Below are 27,774 nucleotides of genomic sequence, written 5' to 3' on the forward strand. Positions count from 1 at the left end.
GCTCCAGGTTGAAGGCTTTTGTTGATAAGCCAGCCTTTCCATACACAGACAGAAGCAGACCTTGACATTGACACTGAGTGGTTTGGCCCTCCTCTGCCTATGCAGAGATAACCAGAATGTTGAATTAACTGCCCCTGTCCTCCGCAAAGCTTATTAATAAGCTGGCTTCATGGCCTATTGGTGCCCATATGCTTGTAGCTGTTTGTTTGCACTCCCTGTTCAAATCTGTTCCATTTTAGCCTTACCTGATACTTTAATATCCTTTGTATTTTCCTGAGTTTGAGCACAAGACAATTTACTGTATGCAAATTGCCCAGTAGGTGAACCTATTCCTTCCCTAATCCAGGAGTCTACCAAAAGCCATCCTTCCAGCAATCCATTGAATATTCTTAACAAGAAGCTCTGGAGAAAGGGGGAAAACCTCAGTATTTAGTGGCTTTAACAGGGGAATAAAGGATTAGGAAGTCAGGTAAGTATGTTTTGTGGAGTAATGTCATGAATTGACCTACCTTACATGAATTTCTCTAAGGAAGTGTTGATAGGAATGGAAATCAGCATCGTCTGAGTTCTTTCACAAACACATGTCTGTGAAACACATTTCTCATATATTTTGGGGAGCCCTGCAAGATACCCATATGGTTCTGTGTGGCCCATCAACCCCCTTCTTGAGAACCGTAAAGTTTGAGTGAATTGCCCTGAATAATGCAGTTTTTGTGCCATTTGCTGCTCAGGTTGGTAAAGACTGAGAATTGTGTTGCCCGTGGTTTCAAACCTGATCTTTCCCAATTCCTGGTGTATTATCTGAGGCTCTCTGATTATCCTTTGCTAGTTGTGACTTGGATGGCAAGGACAGAGATGTTGGAAACAGTTTTGGAGGGAAGAATGGGCTGTGTCTCTCTAATGTGCATTCATCTATTTGCTGTCCACTCCTGAGTCCTGTGTGCCAGGTACTCTGCTGGACAGTGGGGCCTTAGCACATGGAGAACTCAAGCCTTGTCTAGTGAGGAGGGGACAGAAAACCATGAGTTGCCCTGGAGGCATACTGGCTTGCTCAGAACCCACTGGCATTGAGGAGGGGCTCCTCGCACTGGTGTAAGTAGGGGGATTTCTTTAAGACAAGAAACTCAGCTGAACCTCTTCAGGGCCTATGACTAGAACCACTCTCAGGATCTAGAACAGCTTTTCTGTCTCACCATCACTGCTGCTTCTCCCTGCACTTGGTTTCATTTCTCTGCTCAGGAACCTTGCAAGGTCTCCTCTCAGTGGTACACCTTGTCCCCTGGATCTACATGAACTTCTTTGTGGCCACCTGACTGTAGCCTCTGTGTCTTAATTCCAGATCTTTGGAAGCTGGCATTGTTTGGGATGGTATATAAGCCAGTTAGCTATGACCTGGTCAAAGGAGCTGTTAGATGTCTTGTGTGTGTGTGGCCTCAGGGACCAAAGAGACCAAGGAAGAAGGCTAAAGTCAGGTTTGGCATCTTGATCTCTGATAAGGATTTTTTTGTTTATGTATACTGTAAGGATACAGTATACATAACATAAAATTAACCATTTTTACCATTTTAAGTGTACAGTTCAGTGGCATTAAGTATACTCACATGTGTGTAGCCAGCACCACCACCCATCTCCAGAACTTTTTCACTTTCCCAAACTGAAACTCTGTCCCCACTAAGCGACAACTCCCTGTTCTCTTCCCTTAGCCCCTGGTAACAACATTTTACTTCCTGTCTATGAATCTGACTCCTAGTACCTCATATAAGGCTGGGTGGGGGTCATACAGTGTTTGTCCTCTTATGACTGGCTTATTTCTGTGTGCATAGTGTCTTCAGGGTTCATCCATATTGCAGCACGTGTCTGAATTTCTGAATTTCCTTCCTTTTTAAGGCTGAGTAAAATCCCATTGTCTGCCGTACCTCGGTGTTTATCCATTCACCTGTTGATGGACACTTGGGTTGCCTCCACCTTCTGATTATTGTGAATAATGCTGCTGTGAACATGTGTGTGCAGTTATCTATTTGCATCCCTGCTTTTATACCCAGAAATGAAATAATTGGATCATATGGCAATTGTGTGTTTCATTTTTTTGAGGATCTGCTAAGGAATATTGGCTTAAAGATGCTGGAGAGTTATTGAAGGATTTAAAGCAGGGCTTAGCTGATCAGGTTGTGATTGAGACATGAGACTCGGGCAGTGTGGGCCATGGATGGGGGGAAGTGGGGTGGGCAGAGGCGGTGGTGGCGAGAGAGGAGAGAGACCACTCAGCAGGCTGTCGGCTTTCAGGTGAGAAAGGGTGAGGCTGAGGTAGCAGGACACCATGGAAAGAGAGAGGGGATGGCATGGAAGCGGGAGCGATGAAGGGGATAGAATCAAGAGACAGATGGGGGGAGGAAGTCAGAGACAGGGAGAGCAGCCAAGGGTAAGAAAGTGGGTCAGTTGTGATTTCTTGGAATCTAGGGGGGATAAGAGGGTTTTGTCTTTGATTTGGGGGTGTTTGGGTGTGGGACGGTAGAAAGTAGAGGTTTTCGACATGTATTGAGGTGTTAGATGTAGAGGTGAGGTCGTAGAGAAGACGGGTGGGCCGACTGTTGAGGGTCTGGGTGCTGGTTTGGGAGAGGGAAGAAGATAAAGAATAAAGGGGTGGATGGCTGTGCAGTTTGGCCAAACCTACCAGTGGGAGGCTTCTCCTGGTGTAGCCGCGCGGTTTCACAGCTCCTGTGGATCTGTTTCCTATTCCTACATTGAGGCAGAAATACATATATATGTTTATATTATGAAACCAGAAATGAAGGCCAATTCATTGGTTATAAAAATCAGATTCCATAAGGGTTCTAATGAATTCAAAAGGATTTAGACTAAAGCATAAGGGTGTTGAATTTGGCTTATATTCTTTTTGCTCATCTACATTTTCTGATTTTTTTCCTATAGAGAACATGTATTGCTTTTAATTATTAAAACGGTTCCTTGGGATTTCACAAGTGGCCTATTTCGTTTTTGACTCTTAGTGGACTATGAACTCCTGAGGGTGGCATAGGTAGGGGAAGTACCGGGATGATTCACAGTGTGTCCCCAGCACTTAACACAAAGCCAGGGACCAATAGGACTCAATACTGTAAATGGTGGTTAAACTGAATTGAATGGAGAGTCAATCTAACTGCTCTCAGAGATGAGATTCTATGCTATTTTAAAAGATCTAGGAAGGAAATTCTGGTTTTTCTGTCACTTAGCTCATTATTTTAGGTACAGAGCCATGTCCTGTAGAATTAGTCCCTCTGTTGCCTTTGTTTTGCCATCAGGATTTGCTGAAATTATTTTGTTCATGAATTCTTGCCCCATTGGTCCAGTTTTCTTAACTAAAATGGGTTTCTCATGTTCTAAAGAGCATTAGTGATCTCTTTGGGAGCCAAATGACTCAGTTCTGTTTCCCGTCCTTTGCTGGTGATACATTTTTAGGGGAATGGGTCAAAGTGGCTTGAAGCTGCAGCTGTGTTTTGCCTCTGGTCGGCTGTGATGGGGGCCGTGGCGGCCGTGAGCACTTGCATTAATGAGAGACTCAGCTGCCAGTCGTACACTCGCATACTCGTCTTCCCTTTGTGTTTCTCTGACTGCCTACCCTGTGCAAAGGCTGCGTGCCGTGCCTTTGGGGAAATAAAGACGAGTAAGGTGTGACTTTTGACACCACAGAGATTCTCCAGGAAAGGGGCTCTCTTGCATACATGACCACCACAGGAGGAGGTCATAGAGCAGAACTGGAGTCAGATAAGAACGATTGTTACCCGGAGAAGACTCCCTGAAGGGGCTGCCACTGGCTACGCTGCTGACTGACGGCATTGTGATTGATATGTTTCAGACATCCTCATTGGCAGTAGCTGAGGCAAGAGATACCTGCTTTCATGAAGTTTTCCTGCAAAAGGCTTTTATGGCTTCGCTTTAAGGGTTCCTTCAAATAAAAAGTTATGTTAAACATTTAACATTTAATCATTGCAACTTCAGCTCTGATTTGTGATTATTCTTTCAAATTCTACAGTAAAACTGTTTCAACTTCAAAATACACATTTGTTTCACCTGTGGTACTCCCAGAACTTTGAATAACATGGGAGACTACCAGATGCTTTACTTCAGGGTATCCTGCATCTCTTCTTAGTTATTATTAAATTAATGTGGGATTAATTGTTAATTTGGAATAGCTTCTCAGCATTGCCATTTTGATAATCGAATTAATAAAATGACCATGCGCTTCACGCAGATGTGCCATCTGGTCCGGCTCTATGTGTGTGAGGCTACTGGCCTGTAGGATGTTGGTCTTGACATTCCCAGGCACAGATGATATTACCATGATAGATGGCTTGTAATTTAAGGTTGGCAGCTGAGGTGGACTACTGATATTTAAATGTTAGGTTACTGATGGCCACTTTAAGATGTTGTATAGGATGTTTATGCTGCATTTTCTTTTGGGTTTCGAACAGTTTTTGAAATGATGTTTTCAATATTTAAAAAGGTGTTTTTACTTGGCAAAGGTTCAGTAAATGAGTTGGTATGCATTGAAATAAAGGTAGCAGTTTTGAAAGTTTTTGAGATGACAGTGGGTGGGGGAAAGAATGGTTGTGATCAGGTATTTTGTTTTTCTTGGGTGGACAAACAGGCGGAAGGAGCTGGGGCACCCATGGAGTCACCTGGCATCATTTGGTGGGCTGGTGGCTGGGCTAAATCAGAACTACCCTGTGTTTCCTCTCAAGGCTTCCCTAGTGATTGTATTTTGCAGATTGCTTTCATCAAGTTTGAGAGAAAAAGGTTAAGTTTTGCACAGGAATGGAGACCTAACGGTGGCATAATTCTGTATGCTGGTCACTGAACTCACTTTTGCTGTCAGCATAGGGATCTTGGTTGCTTGCAGTGCAGGAAGGATATAGAGACTCGGAATTGTAGAGAGATTAGAAGACCAGGAAGGCTAGGCCGACTTGGAAGAGCGGCAGGAACCAAGAAAAGGCTGGAGGGATCCGTGGCAGAAGCTGTGGTGCAGAAACACCTGTGTGCATGCCCCTGGCGCTCAGCAGTGAGCATAACCTCCAGCCGCCATCACCGGCTTTCATCATCTCCCAGATGGAAAGTCCTAGGAGGATGTGATTAGCTATGCTGAAGCCATGTTCCTCGGGGTAGAGAGAAAGCAGATCTGTCTTCTTTAAATTCTGTTATGGGAGTTGAGCATTACCTCTCATTAGATTCCTTGTTATCACAAGATAACTGGGGACTCCTTAAAAGGGACATTAGGTGCAAGTAGGGATTGGACTGTATACTGTATATGGGGTAGTGTCCCTGGTTAAAAAAAAAGAAAAAGACAAATGTCCACTACAGCTCTAGCCTTTGGCTGCCAGCATTCACATACACCTTATTACCCTGTTTGTACTTAAGAAAATAAAATGCTTCAGCCAACATAATACAGCTCTTCCCTGTGTAGCTGAAAACCTAGCTACCCCCTTCAGAGGGTTCTGCTCCTTGAGAATATCTCCTTTGTCCGTTGTCTTCATTGCTACATTTAAGATGAGCACTGGGGAAGATGGCTTTGTCAGGGGCTGCCACACTTTAGAAGTTCTTTTTTCTTCTTGTAAGTGGGAGGTCTTGGGTCTCATTGTCTTAAGGATCAAGCAATTGTAAATCACTGTTGGTTAGACTCCTTTGATAGTATAGCTCCCTTAAAAATGTTGTAGATTTTTCAGGTTTATTTGCTTACATGGACTAGCAACCTAAACCAGAGATACAGCCAACTCTCAAGGTTTTGAACCTAGAACTTGGCCTGAGGACTTGGGTCTTGACAATCGGGCCTGGACTTGGTACTCTGCTGAGTGCGTTAGCTCCTGGTTAATAGAAGCCGCCAGGGAAACAGGAAGTACAAGAAGCAGTAGTGTTGGTACCTCTCCTGGGCTGCATCTGCATGGTGGGAGTACCAGCCCTTTCTCAGGCCATACAGGAGAAGCAGTTGGCACTTGAAATAGGTCACGTCTCCTCTGCGTTTCCCAGCTCCAGGCAGAGTGACTCCTCTGAGCAGCCCATAGGTTCCCTCTGGCTTTCAGACAGGCCAGTGTCATAGCACTTCTGTCTTTTTCGGGTAGATCCTTAAGAAGTAGCCAACATACACTGCAGCATCTGACTTTTTCTTGAATTCTCTAAAGTTTCAGGGATAAGGTACAAGTCTTAAGGTACAACAGGTCATGGTTTAATCAGCTGTTCACTGTTAAGTATCAGAGGTAATCCTCTTGCCAGTCCAAGATAATAGGTCTTCCTACCCTGCCCCCTGTGGCCTTGGCTCAGCCAGTCCATGCCCTTTAGGGTGTTACTTACAACCTTCTACTTCCTTGTACCAGCTTCTTTTATTAGGTGAGATGCTTTCTGTTGCAAATAATAGAAAATCCAACTCAAGCAACTTAAACAATAAGAAGAATTAATTGGCCTCTGTGATTGAAAACTTGAGAGCTGTGGGCGGGCTTCAGGTGCAATTCGATCTAGAAATTTGTGATACCATCAGGACTCCAACACAGATTCTTGGCTTTTTTCTTGTCCTGCCCTCCTTGTGTTGTCTCCCTCTTCACACAAGCCCTCTCATGAAAGCATGAGGTTCCAAGTATCTTCATAGCTGCAGAGGTTCCAAGTATCATGAAGGTAAATCGTGCAATCCAGAGGTTGGTAGAACCTTTGTCCTAATATTCCAAGCCAAAGCCTCAGGCTCATTTATCTGATCAGCCCTGAATCAGTTATGGTGGCTGAAAGATGGAAATGTGTTGATTGCCCTAGTCTGGTTTATGGGCTATAGTCCTGTTAACATGGGATAAAATAGCTTTCCTACAACAGCATGGGTTCCCATGGGAGTCTTGGGAAGGGTGAAGATACACATCTGGGTGTCAGACAACAAGTATCCTCTGTGCTATACATACATTTTTTCTCCCATGTGAATTCTTCTGAGAGTTTATGGAAATCTTGAGGTAGGTAGCAAAGTGATTCTGAAATCTGTTCCAGTGGTAAGTAAGCATTGCTTTCAGAGACAAAAACAAATCAGTTTCTTTTGATGGAGCGAATAAGCCAACTAATTTCTCGGAGATGTGAAGGTGAAGCAAACCAAGGCTGGCAATAGTCTCCATAAGGGAAACCAGTCCGTCTGTAGGAGAACAGGAACGTACCTCTATGCCATTTTCTTAGTGCCCCATTTTTACCATGAGACTAGGGAGGGTGGTCACTATTAACGCCCCGCAGAGGACCTGGATGCTAAAGAGACAAAACAACAAAGTGAAACAAAACTGCTTGTGTGACTAAATGCATGTCACTATCACCTTTTCAGTTGGTGTAACTTTATTGTGTTTCGGTTTTGCCAAAGTTGTGTTTTCAGAGGTTTTCACTTTTACAAATTGCCTGTAGTTCAGCATTTGTTTTGCCTTTCGCCCCGCTTTGGATTATAAAGTTGGGATGGAAGTGTAAAATTTAGAACCCATACAAACTTGCTTGAGACTTGTATTTGAAAAGATAGTGAAGTGGGTTTAATTACAGAGAAAGATTGGCTGCTTAATTATCGTTACCTGCAGTGAAGCTGTTGTCTTTCTGCAGTGGTTTCCATAAATAGACTTTACATACAGGAATCCACCCCAGGGCAAAGAGTTCCCATTCAGCCTCTTTGCTTTATTTTAATTGCTGGTTTGAGGTGGTTATTTTTGAAGCCTTTCTCAGGTTGACTTCCCCCTTAATCCCTAAACCTTCTTCCCATCTGCCAAATTACATGTAATGCATCGCGGCTAGAGTGCTTTTGGCATTTCATGACTCTGAGAACTTGAAATTTGATTTAAATGTTAATTTATTGCGACAAGGCTGGGCACTCCTGTTCCAATTGCTGTGCAACTCTTTCTATGGTCCTGGCATGGGACCAGCCGTCTCCCTAGCTTCTGCTCCCTCTCCAGAGAATGGCAGGTGCCCCCACCCCCACCCATTTGGTTTTAAACCGAGACTGGTCTAGTTCAAAGTGCAGGAAAGCATTCTTAGTGTCACTCTTGTTGGGTTTCAGTGGTACCTGGGGTTATTTATTCCAGGTGTAGTTGGCATGAAATTGAAAAAACATTTTTTAACAAAAAAGTTAACACTCTTTTTCTTCTTTTGATTTTGAAATCCTTCTATATCGGGTTGTTTTTGTGGGAGAACTTCCTTCTCTGCTTCTTGGTCTCTCTTTTTTGGCTTTTTAGTGCACACTTTAAAAAGTTTTTTTTTAAATAGGGTCAGAAGTAAAAGATGTGTTTGTGGATTCATATACATCATTAGTAATTAATCATAAAGAATTACTGAACTTCCACCTCTTCCAGTTCTCTTTAAAATAGCCCAACTAAATATACTCTCTGTTGCCTGTACGAGACCTACTGGGTATTCTAGACTAGAATAGGAAGATGTTTATTTAAATTGCTAAGTCTTAAGCACATAGACCAATCCTTATAAATTATAATATGGTGGGGTGATTCCTTGATGAAAAGAACTGAAAGTACTTTATCCTCAGTAGTAGCCATATGAGTGTCTGTGAGTATTTATTAGTATCCTGAAGTATTATTTGGTATTACTATACTGAAGTTACACCAAATTGACTTCTACGTTGGAAGCATTTGGGGGGAATGTCCTAGGTAACGTACATCCTGGTAATATTAGAAAAAGTAACATAAAACACACACACACAAACACCTCACATGTCCTGATCATATATTTGAAAGAATTTTAGTACTGTCAACAGTGATCAGATTTGAAGCCTTGGGATCAGACCCTGCTGTTGGGTGGCACCCTGCACCTTCACAGTGGGGACAGAGTGCTGCCCTCATAGTGTGCCTCAGTTCCGCTGTGCGGACTTTCACACTGAGCTGAAGGAAATCTGTAGTATTTCTGCTCTATTCACTGCATGCTCATTTGATTTTGCTTTTACCGTGGGATGTCGCTGGAATGAAAACTAAGAACATTGAGGTCACTGTTGGCAGGTTATATTATATAGGCAACCTCTCATTTGTAAGTGGGTTGTGTTCTTTTCTTCATAAGTCCTTGTTGATGCCCAGAATGAAATCTCCCCCCATAGGTACAGTGTTACAAGTGGTGATTGAATTTTTTTTAACACAAAGTGTAACAGTCCTAAATAACCATAAGCAAAATTTCTCAATCTCTCTGGCTTCGTTATCTTAAAAGGGGCATAGTGATAACAATACCTACCTCATAAATTGATTGTGAGGATTAAATTAATGCATGTAAAGTTCTTCGTATGCTATGTGCTATGTGGCAAGTACTCAGTAAGTGTTAGCATCATTTTTTAAACATTATTTCCTGGGAAAGTGCGTTCTGAATTTCATCATGGGATGCTGGGGCACATCATCTTGGGAGAAGCAGGCTCATATAGGTTCACGTCGAACATTGTTCTGCAAAGGCTGATGGAAAGGGGTGTGTTGGTTTCTCTTGCTAGAGTTATGCAACTTCTGGCTCAGGATAGGGAATCTAAAGAAGCCAAGTGAGACCCTCCCACTGTATAGATAGAATTTGCCTGGGGCAGTGGACTGGGAGGGAGGTCTGTTTATGGCAGTAGGGTGGCAAGTGGGCCTTCTAGGGCTGCAGCTATTTCAGATGCTGCCTTAGGCTGTGGGGAGGGGAGGCTGTGATGTTTGTGAGGCTGGCAAGGGTCATTTGGAACTGCCAGTGTTTCATTTCTCCAGTGGGGCCAACAACCCACCTGAAATAATTTTGCTCACTTAAATTGTCCCTTTTCCCCTCTTCTCTACAGCAGGAGACTATGGCCAAAATGGAGGTGAAAACCTCACTTCTGGACAACATGATTGGAGTTGGCGATATGGTTCTTCTAGAGCCTCTCAGCGAGGAGACCTTCATCAACAACCTCAAGAGGCGTTTTGACTATAATGAAATATATGTGAGTATCCGTCTGTGAGGATTGAGCAGAGGTGTGCAGAGGGGGTTTAGATTTTGTGTTTTCTGGCAGAGAGCTGGCTTCTCCTCTCTCTTTTTCTGATTGTTTATTAGAGTCCAGAGGATCTGTTTATACCCTCAGAAAGAGTTCTGTGTTTGCTCATTTGGCACATAGTTAATATCGATTAGAGTCAAGTGAGTCTGCTTTCCACGTGCTGTACTGTGTCCAGCGTACTGTACTGGATGCTGGGGACCACGCTAAGGCGAGTAGAGCTCTTACCGCCTCCCCTCCCAGGAGCACGTGTTCAGGAGGAATTTTGAAATCCTCAGGCATCTTCTTGGATGTCTTCATAAGATTAGCAGTCTAACCTTTGACAAGCTACTCATCAAATACAAGGCAATGGATTGTCAGAAAAGACAGGAACCTTCTTGACATTTGTAGTTAATAGAGATAGGACCAGATTACTAGGTATTTAGTCTTTGGCCCCTGAGGATTTGGGAGTAGTCATGTCCTGCTATACAAAAGTATAATGTGGTATACAAAAATGCAAATAGGTAAATATATGTAATAATAGGAATTTATGTTGTAAAAATTCTTTATATAAGATTTCACAGTGTTACTTTAACAAGTGCCTTAAATATATTTAAAACATGAGTAAAAAAGTGCATTAATATGCAGCTGTTCAGGAATTTGCATAAAGCACAGAAATTTGCATCTGTTCAGGTTAGAGATGTGTTGTTAACTAATCCAAGAAAATGGGGCATTGTTTCCCTATACCAGCAGCTAAGAAGGAAACAGGGTGGATTAGATGGGAAGTAGTTGTAATAGATTCTGCCTCGCTTCTGAGTTCTTTCCTCCCCTTTCTATAGTGTATTTGTGTCTGGAGATGTGTTGGACTATTGGGACATGATTCATATTTTCTTATCTGTCAACGTGGGAACAATGGGAGGAAATATAAATAAATAAAAGGAGAGATTTTCAACTGATACAGTAGGGACAATTGCAACTTCTGTGGAACGAATATATTTTTAAAAATGAATTTGCAAAGCTCCATTATTTTATATACATATAGCTTTCCTTTCCAGATAGCCAGTCATGTTTCAAGGATAACTGTGGGTAATTAATTTCTCAGTGAAGTTGTAGTTATCATCCGGGAGTTGAACTTTTCGTCTTTCTTGATGTGTATTGTTGGAGGCAGGGGGAGGTTGACAGTAACATGAGAGGTGTGGATAATGCTTTTGGAATATTAATTGATAGCTGGATTCTAAACTGAGGAGATGTAGCTATGTAAAATGCTGATTCAAAAGGAAAAGGTACAAAATGCTGCTGCAGAGCAGGAAAGAGGTATTGTTTGGTTTGGCAGTGAGGCCTGGTGTCACCTTCCCTCAGAGTGCGGCTGTTCGGCTTTCAGGTGGGAAAACCTCACGGTTCTGCAGCTTTAATTGAAAGTGTGGTCTGATAACAAATAAAAGACAGACTTTAAACATTGGTCTCTGAGATGGAGATAGGAGGAATCAATTCTGTCGGAATGAATGCTGCTGATCATTTTTCTTTTTGGCTCTAAGAAGCGCAATTCCCTTTCAGGTGAATTGAAAATAGGATGGAGAGTAGAACATTTCATGCATTCAAATACTTGATTTGTTGTACCCACTATAAATAAAACAATCCCCTTTTTACAAATGCCAAGTGTTAACATTCATGAGCCTTCAGCAGACGAAATGTCTGGGTTTCAGCCCTACATAATATTCTAACTATTTTAGGACTGCCTCTTCTGGTATAAAATAAAAGCAGAAAATTGCTTTCTGCTTCCAGATCTTCACATTAGTTAAAGTTTTCTGTGGTACTTTAAGACTACATATCATACTGCAAGTTGGGAATTCTTTACAATAAGCAAAAAAAAAAAAAGAAGTGTATGTCATATGATCCTATTTTTTTAATGGGGTACATATGGATGTGTACATATGTTTATATATTGCATGTGTATAGAGAAAGGCATGCTAACTTTGGGGACCCCTGGGGTGCTTTGGGTTGTGGGGAAGGAAAAAGGTTACTCTTTTAGACCTTGATATGGTAGGACTTGGTAAGTCCAGCATGAATTGTCTTTGAAATAAACAAAAAAATACTTTATAATTAATTTGATTACCACACTGCTGCAGCCCCACACATCATGTATACCACCACCTTTGGGAAACTGGTGTGTGGCTCTTATTCTGATTATATTCCTGCTTTGCTTTTGTTCCTGGGTTGCTACAAGATTGGTTAGCCTGATGTCAAAGGTCAAGGTAATATGACACGAAATATTTACTGTCTTGTATTTCACTTTGTTTTTTAATTCTTTCCCAGAAAGTGAAGATGTATTTTTTCAAAAAACTCTTCTGTGGTCTTATAGCTTTGTTTTATGCTATAGAAGTGGGTGATGGTCTACAGTGATCTGTCATATAACTGAATTGAACAGGCATTTGTATCTTCAGAAGCCACAGTTGATACGGTAGCCAGCAAATAAAAGGATCCAGAGTTTTGAACTCTGGCATTACCCACATCCTTAGTAGTAGCCTCTGGTGTGAACCAGCTCTGGTCAGGGGACCCTGTTCTGCCATCTATCCACCTTTCTCCCTCCATCCCTCTTAGAGATAAGAAATAGTCACTGCCTTTACAGAGCTCTCATAAGGACTGCTCTACCTCTTGATATGAGTTATCAACTCCCTAAAGTATTCATAAAACCCTTAGTGGCCTCTGGACCTCCAGTCAGCCAGATCTGGAAGTAGGATACCTTGTAACCTTGTCATACTAAACCTGAAGCTCTGGGTAGGCCACTTGAGTCACACATACTCCCCAAATCACTGAATGTGGCCAGGTGACCATAGTGATCTGAATGGCTTAGGAAAATGATGACAAGCCCTAGGATTGGGGCAGGGTCAGCTTTTTCCTAAGTAGATGGCTGTGTGTAAGCAGGTGGATACCCAACCAAATGTATCCATCAACATATTGGGAAGAGGAAAAGGGGAGTGGATGCTGATGAGGCCACCTGCTGTAAGCCCCCACAGGTTTGGTAGGGAATCCTGAAATGAGGTGACATGATTGGTATTGATGCTACCCTGGGGTACGCCCAATGGGAAGCATTTAACGTTTGAGTTCTAGGCTTCAAGTAGATCCAAATGCATGCTTCTCAGACTTTTCTACTGCAGAACTCCTAGTGGCAGAGAACAGTAAATAGGTGGTTCAGGGACTCTGGGGACAGAGTTGAAGTCCATCCACTTGAGGGAAATTTTGTTGAATTCTTTGCTTTTGAAGTAATTCAAACTTTATTCCTTTCTATAATGCATATAGGTTTGTTTTAATCTAATATGCTGTATTAGTGCTTTAAGAAGTTTTTTGAGTAAGGAAAATCCTTTGAGTAAGAATGTTTTTTGGTTTTTGATAGCTCAGTTGCATTTTATTGGTTTTATTTTGAGTGAGAAGTAGTTTTAGTGCTGACAAATGGATTTAGTTTGTTTTCTACATGAATTGTCAGGTTGGGAATCATCTAGATACAGAGGTATGAATTTGCAGTTTTAGAATCTTAGGTTAAACTAATTAGAGTTGTAAGAATGACTGCTTTGAAAGGCTAGTAAAAATTATCTTAATTTTTAGAAGTTCATTCTAGAAATAGGATCCTCATAAAGATGGGATCAGATAACTTTTATGAAACGTAGTCAAGTGCATGTTCCAGGAAGAAACGTTCTTCACTTTGAGGTGGGTTCCTGCACTTGCTTAACAAATCCTGAGTTGGTTTGTACCCTGTTTGTAGCAGGGCAGAGTCTGCAAATCTGGGACAGTTTCAGACGTTGACGTGGCCTTTGTGGTAAGGGCTGTTCAGTGGCAGGTGGAGGAGGATCAGGTGAGAACAGATAGAGGGAATGTTGGCCTGATGGGGGTAACATGCAGGGCCAGAGGCTTTGTTTGCTTTTTCCTCCCTTTTGGCAGAGTGCGCTTCAAGCTGGGACCAGCTGCAGGACGTGCCTTTGGGTCTAGCGGCCTCTCTGTGGGGTTGGCGGTGGGAAATGCTGGTCAGAACATTCCCTAGTGGCTCTTCTGTGTTCCTTCTGTCCTTTGTTAGACTTTCTTCCTGCCTCCCCACCCCCACCCCGGCCAGATGGAACGGGGGCAGGATTTCATGTGGAACTGTCATGCAGGAGATCCACCCAGACCTTCTGTTTTTAGGGTGACTTGTTAGGACTGTGAGTGTCTTGAGGAACAGGAAAGCTGCAATTTGGGCAAGAACAAGGCCTAGGGCAAATTTGGAAACTAAAGAACCAAAGTGTCTGTTCTCTGACGAGAAGTATTTTTGGTGCTGACAAGTAGATTTAGTTTGTTTTTTTTTTATCTGAATTGTCAGGTGGAGGATCATCCAGATATATAGAGGGCTGAATTGGTCTGATTTTAGTATTTTAAGTTAAACTAATTGTAGATATAAGAATGTCTGCTTTGCAAGTGTAGTAAAAACTCTTTAATTTTTAGAAGTTAGTACTAGAAATAGGATTCCCATGAGGATAAGATCACAAGCTTTTGTGAAAGATACACAAATATAAGTACAATATACTTGGTTTGAAATACTGTACAGTAAATGAAAATAATAGTAGTTACCATTTATATGCTTATTTGAAAATAAATGAAAAACACTTCATTTATACACATGAAAACTCCAAGGGTACAACATATATTTTATCTTGCTATATAACAGTTACCCCAAACTTAGCAACTTAAAATGTATTATCTCACTATTCCTGTGGGTCAGTAGTTAGGGCCTAGCCTGGGGTCCTTTGCTTAGGGTTTTTGCGAGGCTGTCATCAAGGTGTTGGCCAGGATTGCTGTCTCATCAGAGGCTTGGTGCTTTTCCAAGTTCCTGGGTTATTGGCAGAGAACAGTGCTAGAGTTCAAATGTTTAATTTTGTGCTATTCTTGCTATCCCTGACGCTCTCCAAGTTATTTTTCTTTTTAGAATTTCCTTTTGAAGTCTTTATTTTTAAAAAAATTACAAAGTAGCAAATTTTTTTAAAAAAGAAATTTAGCTAGTACAGGCATATGTGACTCTGATTTCCAGGAGTGAGAGTAGTAGTTAATAAGGTAGTGGTGGGTAATCTTCCAGATTATATTATTTTGATTAAAAATTATTTTTAATTTTGTTCTGGAGTTGTAAGTAGGAAAGGTTCTTCCTCATGTAGATGGATGGGCCATGAGTGGTTCACCCTGAACAGGCAGCCTACTTGTGTCATTGAAAAGGTAGGTTGTTAAGGAGATACGGAGAACTAAGTGTGTGTGTTAGCATAGCCTCAGTGTTTGGAGTGGAGACACAGCATTAGAAGAGACTAGATAAAGCTGGTGAAAAACAGCAGATCACATGGCTAAAAAGAAATGTTGAGTCTAATTTCTGAACATAGTCTCTTTCTAGGACAGTTTTACAATACTTTTTAAAGCAATAATTTTTGGTAATAGTTTCAACCTGTCCAAGGTCTCTTCAAACCTTTGGTGACTGGAAACTTTCTTCCTCTTAGAACTTAATACTTAAAGTATTTTTAAATTAAGGTATATGTATATTCTTTACACATAATGCTATTGCACACTTAATTGGACTGCAGTGTAGTGTGAACTTTTATATGCACTGGGAAACCAAAACATTTATTTGGTGTCTTTTATTGTGATCTCCCTTTACTGTGGTGGTCTGGAACTGAACCTGCAGTATCTCCGAGGTCTGCCTGTAAATGAAATGCTTATCAGTATCCCTGCCAAGTGTTGTTTTAGCATTCAGCAGTGCGGTGACACGAGCTAGTGCGACATGGAACAAGTGTGTTAGGTTCTAAAGTTATCGGCACTTACTAGTCAAAGAAAAGCGATAGTAACCATTAGGATGATGTTTCCCCCTCTAGAAGGTGGGAGAAGATCTTGGGAGGAGATTGTTTTTCATCATGTTCACTGGATAGCGGGTGATTGACAGGTGCACATGGTCCCTCATCTTTATGAGCACAAAGTAGAAGAGGAGGAGGAATTAATCCAGCACAAGGGACCTGTGGCCAATTCAACCCTCCCCTCTACACATGCATCTGCTTCTGCTGTTACGTCTATAGTACAGGTAAATATTAATGCTAATCCTAATTTCTAAAGAGAGGGTTTTCTATTCATCAAATTCTGTTTGGGAGGGGGTGGAGGGTGAGGTACAATATGGCCTAATGGGAAAGGGGCAAGCCTTTCACAGTCAGAGCTCAGGTTGAATGTTGGCCACTCAAAACCACTGTGACCATTGTAAACACTTGAGGGTTAGTTTTCTCTATGAGATACATGTCATGATACTTATCTTAATTGAGATGTGATGGAGATTAAAGGGCATCTTAGCCCAGTACTTGGCACATAGTAGGAGTGGAGTATGAAAAACTTGGAAATCCAGGATGATTTTTCTTTAAGGTTTTAGACATTGAGATTTTCTAATAAGAAACTTTCTCTTTCTCTACTTCCCTGACTGTTTCTCTCCTCTTCCTCTCTCCATTCCTTTTTCCCTATCCCCCTGCTTCTTTGGTATTCATTGTACAAATTTCATTTTTGTTATAGTACTGCTTTCAGTTAGCCATATAAAACTGTTTTCAAGACGTGTGGCCAGCAGTATACCTGTAACAGAGGACTGCTCTGTACCTTGGTTAAGAGAGTTGTCTTAGGTCTGGAGAGTGGTACATATTCAGAAAATACCTGTCTCATTATAGAGTCGATCACAAAGCTATGGTGGGACTGTGTTATTCTGCTCTAAAATAGAGGGTGCTGAGGTGATATTTTTAGCCAGCATTTCATTGTGGCATAGAACTCGGGTAGTTCATCATTCATAGTCTGAAATGACTGGTAGCACCAGGAACAAAGGTGGTAGTTTAGGCATGTTTCAGACTAGTCTTCACAGTGACCGTGCCTGACAAGCTTCCATCCCTCCTTTGGCAGCTGTGATGTACACGATCTCCTGGCCTGTGAATGGACTCATCTAGGCCAGCGGTTTATGGCACAGCAGAGATAAAAAAAGATGAGCAGGGCTTGATTCTTTCTTAGAACTTTGAATTAATGCTGTAAAAATAAAATATCAATGGAAGCGCATAGTCATGATGTTGTGAGGCCGTGATGGGCCTCGCGCAAGCAGAAACTATGAATAAAGCCTTTGAAGTCGACAAGCTGTGGAGTAGAAATTGAGAAAACCAGTTCATAGGAGGCTCAGAAGACACAGAGCCTTGAGCAGGTGATGAGCACGGATGTTGGAGCCCAAAAGGAAGTCTTCCCAGGCTTGCATTGCCTTGGGCCATCGTGCCTCGCACCCATCCTCACTCTTGGGCTCAGCTTTTCTTGTAGCTCCATGACAGGGTGCCCAGGTGTTGCAGGGTGTGTTCATTATTACAGTAAAACTTTCAGTACCTGACATACGTTGAGAGCACGTCTGTGCCGAGCAGCTGAAAGAGCCTGAGCACATCACACTTTTCCATTCCGGCATCGCTGACGTGGGCACAGAGCTTTCACACGGAACTACCTCTGCCGCTGATTAAGAGACTCTGGGAAGGGTTTCCAAACCTAATGCCTTTAGTTTCTTCCTCTGTTAAAAATAGGTTATGAATTAATATATATTATATATGTAGTATATTATATGTATGTATACATAAAATAGTACATATAAATTAGTATTATATAGATACTATCAGTAACATATAACATATATAATATATATTCTATGACATGCTGTTCATTCTTTGTCTCTGAAATGCGGTTGGGTGGCCTCTGTGCCTTTGCCCATGTTTTAATCCATCTTAAAGTGTATGTCAGAATTTCTTTACTTTTTAAGGCAAGATAATATTCTGTGGCATCTATATGCCACATGTGTTTATCCATCCATCCATTGATCCACATTTGGGTAACTTCCACTTTCTGGCTATTGTGAACAGTGCTGCAGTGAATGGGGTGTATAGATACCTGTTTTGAGTCTCTGGCAATTCATACTTTTAAAAAAGTGCATTTTGAAAGATAAAAGTATCTTAACACATTTTTTTTTTTTAAAGGGAGGGATTCAGCTATCATCTAGATCTTAAAATCTCATAGGCACGCCTTGGGGAAACATTAGTTTATCTGAATCATGCCCATCCTTTTAGACCTGCTCTAATCCTCTTGATTTAGCTGAAGCATTCTCAGACCTTTGCAGTTCACGGTGACCTTGCCTTTATTTAAACCCAAAGCACTCCAGTAAGATAAGATGACTAATGACTCATTTAGCCAAGAATCACCTAAATCCCATTTCATATGTTTTGGTGTCTAGAGTAGTTAACTCTTAAAATGTTGTTTTATGATATAGTCTCACCTCCTAAGCACTGTTGTGAGCTCTGCAGGGGCAGACACCACAGGAGTGTCTTGTATTTCCCACTGTGCTTTACACAGTGTTTTGTATAAAAAAGTACTACATTTGTTGCTTGCTTGTTAAATAGTTGTAGCCTAGATTCCAGGCAATCAGTGCAGTTGTGCAGCCTTGTGAATGGTTACTTTTACCTGAGTCCTCACTCATCCTGGCTGTGAACTGTTATTCAGAGGTGAGAATAACATGGCTTGGGCACAACGGGCCTTGGAGGAGTCTCAACATTCATTAATATTTCTTTGATTTCATTTTAGGCTAACTAATTGGCATTAAGTATGATATTTAAATACTGCCTGTTGCATTGCCACTTTCCTAGTTTATTTTCCTGAAGTTAAGGATTGTTATTGAGACAGGCACCATGGGCTTAGACAGAGTAGGGTGAAGTCCTCTGGAAAAAGCAAGGCAGGATAAAATACAGTCAGAGCTGTGTAACTATGTGCAAAGAAACCCCCTCCCCAAACTCGTGCTAAACATTAAGCTCTAGAGTCATTCTTCAGTGAGATAAGTTAATATTCCCCAGATAGAGGAAAGTACTTCAGCATAACCCATGTTTTTATTATGCTAATCATTAGCAATAATGCGTAAGGTTCACTTTAACATGCTAAAAGGCCGAGGCCTATATGCTGTTTTTCCTCAAATCTGATCAGGCGATTTGCAACCTGGGCAATTAATAATAGCAAGCAAGCCCAGCCATAAACAACATAGTAAAAGCAGGAAAGATTCCATCTTAGATTGCCTTTTAAACTCTTTAGCAAACAGACAATAACTCAGCCCACCTTGAAGGCAGGGCAGGCAGACTTGATGACTGATATGCTCCTACACCAAGAAGCTGCTATTCTGGGAAAAAAATCTGCAGTGAATTTCTTATATTAATTTTGCAGAATTACCTGGAGGACTGATGAGAAAAGAGACTTAATATCTCATCAAGGATAAACATTCTAAGACCAGTTAACAAGTCCTCACCCCTAAGCCCTTTATCACATTCCCGAAAATCCTCAACTGCCTATAAAACCCCTAGACAGTGCACAACTATGGGCTCTCTTGTCCCCTGGCATGAGCCAGGAGCTCTGTCATCTCACTTTATCTCTAAATAAAAGCCTTTCCCTGGCTTTCCTACCTTGAGTGTTTGCTAAATTCATTCTTTGACTTCATGAACAAGGACCCTGGCATCATTATGATACCAGGCCTTGCACTTCTTCATAATACAAGCCTAGCCTTTGTGTGCTTGGACAAACACTTAAAAAACTGCGGAGGGGAAACTTTTCCCTCTAATGAGTCGACCTCCCACCTTGTTTATTGCTGGTGATAGAAGGGTTTCAGCAGTGCCCCGATAGTCAGTCAACTAGGAGGCTGCTGCCCAATTCTCTATTGTATGAAAGTGAAGATGCTGTTGTAGGCTTTGTGCAGTGCAAGTTGCCTGTGATGAGGCATTCTTATGGGACACTTTTTGCCAAAGCCTTCCCAGGCCTAACAGACAGCATGGATTGTGTGTCCTAATGAAAAGGGAACAGATTCTTGGCTCCTTGTCCTGATTCCACTTTTGTTAGTAATGTGGTCATACCACTTAACTTCTTTTTGGAGAATCCTGTCTATCTCATGGAGATTTGGGAAGAGTTCAGTAAAAAGGTGTTTATGTGTGTGTTATATGCCAGCACTTGAACACACTTGGGGAGTGAGTTTTTAAGTTGCTGTAGACAGTAAACAAATCACTAAAATTCATCGTGAAGAGAATCAGGAAGCTGGTAGGTAGGCAGATGGGAGGCCTAGTTAGCGTTTCAGGAAGGCAGGGGCTTAAAGAGAATATTTTGGAAGGATTTGATATCAGGAAAAAAGCAACAAAGTCATCATGGTGAAAATGAGTCATTGTAGGATTTCTTTATGTGTATTTTATAGTTTAGTTAGAGTTTTATTTTCAATTTCATACAGCAAATTGAAATGTAAACTTTCAGGGGTTAGAGCTTCTGAGGATGTTAAGGTAGCCCTGGGAGGTCTATGATATGTAAGATGTGAAACTATCCTGACTTTTCTGTGTATGTATACTAATGTTTCATTTGTCTGGCATGGTAGAGGAATGTATATTTCTGCATAATTGAGACTCACAAAATATTAAAAGTGTGCTTCACTATTTACTTTGAAAAAATGTTTTTGGTAAGATGCCTTTCCAAAATGTGTTGCATATATCCTTGTGATGCAAAGCGGAGTACAGCCTCTGATTTTGGCCCTGGACTGGTGTGCTGCCTCCCGGCCCAGTGCTGTGATAAAGCGCTAGGCCCAGCTGAGCTGAGCTGTTGGCTCTTACACTAATGGTTCTTCATTTTTACACTTTTAGAAATGATTTCTATCACTTCTTGCTCCTTCTCTTTCTTTCTTTGTTGATTCTCTTTCTGTCTGTCTCCTCCTTTTTCCATTAGTGACCATAGTTTCTTTCCTTAGAGTGGGAGTTCTTAACCTGGTATGTCAACTGTGTGCCAACTTTTACATTCATGAAATATATGTGCTTTTCTGAGGAGAAGGTTCATGACTTTCATTGGCATCTCAAAGGGATCAACAACCAAAAAAAGTTAAAGAATGCTCTGTAGCAATATTTTTCAAATTTTAGGTTTTAGCCCGTGAATGGGTGATGAAAATGATTTAGTGGGTTAGGATCAGCAGTTTAAAAATTTTTTCTAATGAATAGAATTGAACAGAGAGTATCAGTGCATCACATATGATAAGGGTATTAATGGTTTTGTGAAATTTTTATTTCATATACGTCTGTGTGTATGTAAACATGAAATTTAATTTTTTAAATTTAAGTATGATTGATGTACAATATTATATTGGTCTCATATGCAACATAGTGATTTGACAATTATATACATTATTAAATGCTCACCCCAATGAGTGTAGTTACCACCTGTCAACACAGAAGGATGTTACAGAATTGGCTATATTCTCTATGCTCTACTTTCATCTCCATGACTAATTTGTATTATGATTGAGATTTTGTGCTTCTTTATCCCCTTCACCTCTTTCACCCACATACCCCAAGAAAATTTTCTTACAATGAGTCCTAGTCATACATTTACAGTACATTGGTATAGAGTGGCCCTAATTTATAGGTGTTGCTGCTGTCTCTGTAGTATACTGAGATACCGTATGCTGAGCTTATCAGAAATGTGGCTAAAATGAAAGTGTGAAACTGGAAGGATATTTTTACTTTTTGAAATGTTTACAGACTTAATTACATAGGAATATTTAAAGGAGAGGGTAAGATAAAAGACAGGCCAACAATACTATCAGGATTACTGTAATTGAGAATAAAACCTGGTCCTGGGAGTCCTTGAAGGTGAAGTCCATAAGCAGTGGGTTTTTCAACCCCGGTTGCACATTACTTTTATCTGGGGAGACTTTAAGAGATGTGAGTGCCTGGCCCCTCCCAGACATTGATATGGAGTCTCTGAGGAAGGGGTTCTGGGAGAACTTCCTTACAGAATAAGGTACATGGCCTTTGAGTTACATTGATCAGGGACCTTTCTTCTGGGTTCCACATCGTGGACTGCAGAGGGGAGGTTGCTGGATGCACGTCCTCCAGAGAAAACGTCAGTTTTCACTGTGATCACATTAGGGATAGTCCAGCACTAGTAGGCGTCCGTTCCAGAATGCTAGAGATATCTGAAGTATGAAGATGGAGAGTGCCTTGACTTCAGAGTGTTTGTACATTCTTGACTTGATGTCTGCCCTTGAGAAGTGAAAGTATCAGCTTGCTAATTGAATGTGTCATTTACAGAAAGGCAGAGCTTTTCCTCTCCCCGTATCCTTTGTCCTTTCTGTCCTTGTTTTCTTCTCTTCCCTCTCCCTCTTCCTTGCTTTCCCTTCCCTCTCCCCTCCTAGGTGTCAGAGGCTGGCCCCACAGAGCAGTGGGAATGCAGGGAGTGCTCCATTGTCACGGGGGTGGTGTACACACACCAGAGGACCTGGAGGTGGTGAACTAGGAGGTGGCCGGGTGGTTAGGAGGTTGGTTACACTGAATCAATAAGTACATTGATTGAGCAAATACATACCTGTGTGTGCATGCTGCACACATACGGACATCACTGAGGGTAATGAGCCAGACTCGTCTCTGTTAGAGAAGGTAGATGGAACCTGACTGGTAAGTAGTTTTGCCCATTATGTGGAGACCTTTTCAGTGCGATCAGCCTAGTAGAAGAAGTCCTCTGGCATTGTGGAGTAGGAATTTTTCTGTGAGTCCGTTGGGCATGCGGACCAGGTTGAAGTGTGAGCACACTCGTGAAAGTGGCCTGGTGGGCCGGAACCAAGCTGCTGGAGGCCCTTTATGGATCCTCTTGGTTGTGGCACCATCTGAGCTCCAGAGTAGCTTGTTGGTGCTAGATGTAGGACACACTCCAAATTCCAATTGAGTAAGTGCACCCATTTTGCAGCTCCCTTTTCTAAAGGTTTTCGGTGCACTTCTTGCTTTTCTTTTTCTCTCTTTGGCGTATTCAGAGTAAAAAGGACACATGGTGCCCAGCCCTTTTATGCACATATTGGACTTTAAGAAGCTCTGTGTCTTATCTCCAACTTCTTAATTCCAAGGGTAGCTTAATAAGTTAGTTTACTATCCTTTTAGAGCATGATGCAGTATGAACATGCAAACTTTGAATAAAATGCAGTTGCTTGTTAAAATTACGAAGTATATAATTTCTAAGTCCAAAGTTAATCGATGTAAAAATGAACTGTCAGGTCACTATTGTTCTGATCCCCAAAAAGGAGGTTTAATCTGGTACTGCAGTTTCCTGAATATAGAATGGGTAGCTGCCTAACACTACAGTAGAACCATAACCTCCACCCAGCCATTCAGCTGCTATCAGTCATATCTTTGATCAGAGAAAGAAGGGTTGTGACTATCAACATTCAATTGTATTCTGTTGGCACATGTGGGAATATTTAAATCTGTGGCTAGTGCACACAGAACCTTCAAGGAAGAAACCCATAAAGAGCAAGTACAGGTATCACAGTAGAGGACAAACCTAGGAGTTTAAGATGAGAGGATATGTATCTGAAACATACATGAAGTGGAATGGAGAGAGAGCAGGGTTTCTTTGGCATATTCAACTGATAAGCCTTGTTCTGCTTGGCCTCTTTCCTGACTTGTTAAGCTGTGTTGATGTATCAGTAATTGTTGCTGTGTAACAAACCACTCCTCCACAATTAATGGCTTAAAACAATCGTCATTTATTTGTGCACAGTTCTCAGGGATAGCAATTGAGGCTGAGTTCAGTGTGCTGTGTCTTTTGCTGGTCTCTCCTGGGATCATGCATGTGGCTTTAGGCATCTGGTGGCCTGCCTGGGGCTGGATGGTTTGGAATAGCCTGATGCATGTGTCTGATGGTCGCCAGGCAATGTAGTTCAGGGTGACCTGTCCAGCAGGCCAGCTCCTCAAGCTCACTCATACCATGGGTTCCCATCAGTCATAAAAAGCAGGGGCACCTCCTCATACACAATCAGCTTTTCAAGCCTCTGCTTGTGTCTCATCTTATAATGTCCCTTTGGTCAAATCAAGTCACATAGACAAGAAGGGGTGGGGAAATAAACTCTCTCAATGAAAAGAGTGGCAAAGTCACATTTCAAAAGGGCTGTGCATACAGTGGTGGAAGGAACTGTTTCAGCCATCTTTGCAAACAGTCTATTACAGGAAGACAAGGAACCTGAGGGGAAGGAATATAGTTCAAGGTTTTGTTTAGTGGCAACACATGGCATCCAGGTTTAATGAAATGCTAGGTACTGTATACAGTGTACGTGCTATTATATTTTAACAGAGGAATAATTGGAAGAGAGTTAGTGGTTTGTACCATCTACTTTCTTACTGATTAACAGGCCCTGTAACAATCTGTCATTCAATTAACAAATATTTATGGGACATTATTAATGGGTCAGACCTGTTCGAGGTGAAAGGGAAACAGTTGGGGATAAAAGCATGCATAATTCAGTATGTGTAAAAGCCACAAGTAACAAAGAAAAATTTATAATTTAGTAATATGGCTTTTGGTTTTGGGTTTAAGGCAGCATCTTGTTCTCTGTGCAAGAATGCCACAAAGACAGATTTTTATCAAGAAGTTAGCCACTGTGAAATTTGGTTTTAAAGAGCAACTTGATAATTAGTCCCTCTGCTAACAGCATATGTGTATTTTAATTATTGTATTAAAGAAATTATCAAAAGGAGATTCATATACTTTTCTGGTAAAGAAGGCGAATCTTTCAATCAACGGATATTAAAGGAATAACCAATCATTGTATTATCATATCTACCGATACAACTAATTCTAGTATATTCGTTAGAAGCTATTCAGACAATTTTTCAGTCTCCTGCATCTACCATCTCCTTGCCCAGGTGGTTTGGAATGGGGAAAGCTCTTGGAAAAAGTCTTACCTAAATGGGAAAATTAGGAATTTGGAGTCATCTCTTGTCAGGTCAGGTTAATTGGGCCCTAGTGATAGAATGTCAGCAATAGATGCAAAAGAGTTACATGGGAACTGAGAGCTCTTTCACGGCAGTGGGCTTGCCTACTCGTGATAAGATTGTATTCTTATAAGATGAAAGTATATATGAAAATGACCTGTTCAGTTTTCCAGGTTGGGAGAAAAGTCTTTTATAATTAGAATAATTGTGATCCATGTTAAACAAAAATTGGAACATTTCTACTGTTCTGTTATTCTGTTTAATTTTCAAGGAAGATCAGACAATCTCCTTGAATCAAGTGGTGGCAATACTGAAAAACTTGTTCTAAAATGCCACCTTTTGTTGCATGATATAGGAAAGGTGGGGAAAGATAGAAGTGACCTTTTTTCTTGTTTTTTCTTTCAAAATTTTTTATTACATATACATCTGTTGATATCCTCCCCCCCCTTTTAATTAAAAAATTTTTTTTTTATTAAAGTGTCATTGATATACAGTCTTATGAAAGTTTCACATAAACAACATTGTGGTTTCAACATTTACCCCTATTATCAAAATTGCAGTCCCTGTCCATCAGCATAGTAAGATGCTATACTGTCTTCCGTGTAATCTACCTATATTGTGATTGTGAATTATAGTGGCCCTTAATCCTCTTCTTCCTCCCTCCCACCCTTCCCAGCCTCTTCCCTTTGGTAACCACTAGTCCCTTCTTGGAGTCTGTGAGTCTGCTGTTATTTTGTTCCTTCAGTTTTGCTTTGTTGTTAGACTCCACAAATGAGTGAAATCATTTGGTACTTGTCTTTCTCCACCTGGCTTATTTCACTGAGCATAATACCCTTTAGATTCATCCATGTTGTTGCAAATGGTAGGATTTCTTTTCTTTTTATGGCTAAATAATATTCCATTGTATGTATGTACCACATTTTCTTTATCCATTCATCTATTGATAGACACTTAGGTTGCTTCCATATCTTGGCTATTGTAAATAGTGCTGTGATAAACATAGGGGTGCATATGTCTTTTTCCTAGGAGTGGAATTCCTGGGTCAAATGGTATTTCTAGTTTTAGTTTTTTGAGGAACCTCCATATTGCTTTCCACAATGGTTGCACCAATTTACATTCCTACCAACAGTGCAGAAGGGTTCCCCTTTCTCTGCATCCTCCCCCATGTTTATGATGTTGAAACTGAAAGGGAAAACAGAGCTGCTAAGATGAATTACTAAGTTACTTCTGCCTGTGGCATTGTGCTAGTTGTACAAAGTGAACTAAACCCACACTATTTTTGCTGTCAGGATTATTTAAGATCGAAATGGCAAGGAAGACAGTGTTCTGGTTTGTGGTGTGAGAGTGTTATTGTCTGCTAAAATATAGCGTTAATCCCTCCAAAAAGTACATTTAAATTCTATATATTAAATTCAAATATGGTATTAAGTGTACTTTCTTCAGAAAGTACATTAAAATTCTGATGTTAGGATGAATTAGAAATAATATGAAATTATATTGTTTGAATGCCGAAGGGATGACTGTGGCTCTAATACTGAATTGTATGTGGCTAGAGCCCATTGTTAATATTGACAGGCTTGTGTAAGGCAGCCTCAAGTCATGGCCCTATTTGATAGAAATGGGTGTGGGCGGGGAGGAAGGGAAGCCCTGGGTTACTGTAGGCTGAGACAGGAGGATAAAGATGAGAGAAGGGAACGAAACACCAGTTCTAACTGGAATCAGGGGAAGCACAGTTCTGACTCAAAATTAGCCATGGTTGGTGACAAAATTTTTGGCAAGTATGATAGGGCTTTGGAGAACTTTTATCCAGGATCATAAATTATCTAGAGATTTACTTTGAAAGGTATTTTCAATGTATAAATCTGTATTTTCCATTTGTCAGCAAAATGAACAAACAGTATTGACTATCTGTCTTCAGAGACATAAAGTGTTTTTGAAAAGTATAAATGAATGGTCAGGCTGTATGACTGTTGTTTTGAAAAGGGTGAAACCATGCGACATTAAGATGTAAGATGGTAAAATACATCCTATGTGCTAATGGGTACATTTCATTCCTTTTTCTGCAGACATACATTGGAAGTGTGGTTATATCTGTTAACCCATACCGGTCATTGCCCATTTATTCACCAGAGAAAGTAGAAGATTATAGGAATAGAAATTTTTATGAACTGAGCCCTCACATGTAAGTACAGTATTAAAGCATTAAGTTTCTCTTTCACTATAGAGATGTGTAGTTGACAGATGTGTCCAGCTGTTTCCTTTGAGTCTCAGGAAAATGTTCGAGTCATTTTTTTTCATTGGAAGAAGGAATGCAGAAGTTAATTGTTAGACCTTTTTTGAAATTTTTAAAAAAGCAGAATATTTCACTTGCTGTCATGTTCTTTGAAATATTTGGGTACAGTAGGTGAAATATTTTCTGTTAAAATTTTGGCATAAGTAGCAGCTACTGCTAATTGTTTTTACAAATTAAATAGAAAGCTGCAGTGTTTATTCTTAAAAAGAGCCCAAGCAACATTTTCATGCTCTTGTTGGGTCAAGAAAGATCGCAATTGTTGGGTTGTGTAATGACTTGTGAGTAAAAGAAATAAATATTGCTTTCAGTTTATAATCTTCATGGACATTGTACATCAGATGTGTGCATTAGGCCAGTGATTTCACCTTCCCTAAATGAGTCACTTGTTTGATTTTTCTGAAGGTCACTTGTTAGTGTAAATAATAATCCACAGTAATTACATAGTGCTGAGGATGAGAAACCCTTGAGTTTTACATGGATTCTAGCAGAAAATAGTTTTCTCTGTGACTGAAGGTGGACTCTTTTAATTTTCATAGAAAATAAAACCTAATAAGTGAACATATATAACAAGTCCAGATGTTTATTTTAGTTTCTCTTGATAGTATACAGTGGGCTGTTTGGGCTGTTTGGAACTAAAGGTTTAAATTATTTGTGAAAATGGTTATTAAAAGCTCAACACTTACATATGTTACCAATCAGGCAGATTCTGATGATTCAGTTTTTTCTAG

The 27,774-nt window shown here is 40.8% G+C and overlaps 1 protein-coding gene across 6 annotated transcripts in view; it reads left to right on the top strand.

Annotated features, from left to right (window-relative positions):
- MYO1B (myosin IB) overlaps positions 1–27,774 on the top strand; it is a 161,706-nt gene that overhangs the window by 20,041 nt on the left and 113,891 nt on the right. For 5 of the 6 annotated variants that reach the window (XM_037009122.2, XM_073218397.1, XM_073218396.1 and 2 more), the window contains exons 2-3: positions 9,776–9,919; positions 26,820–26,935. In XM_037009122.2, coding sequence (XP_036865017.1) covers positions 9,785–9,919; positions 26,820–26,935 — 251 coding nt within the window. In that variant the 5' untranslated portion in view covers positions 9,776–9,784. The remainder of the gene's footprint in view (positions 1–9,775; positions 9,920–26,819; positions 26,936–27,774) is intronic. The other variant, XM_037009120.2, reaches the window with a different exon arrangement.

This window comes from Manis javanica, chromosome 12 (assembly GCF_040802235.1).
Source record: "Manis javanica isolate MJ-LG chromosome 12, MJ_LKY, whole genome shotgun sequence".
NCBI classification, from domain to species: domain Eukaryota; kingdom Metazoa; phylum Chordata; class Mammalia; order Pholidota; family Manidae; genus Manis; species Manis javanica.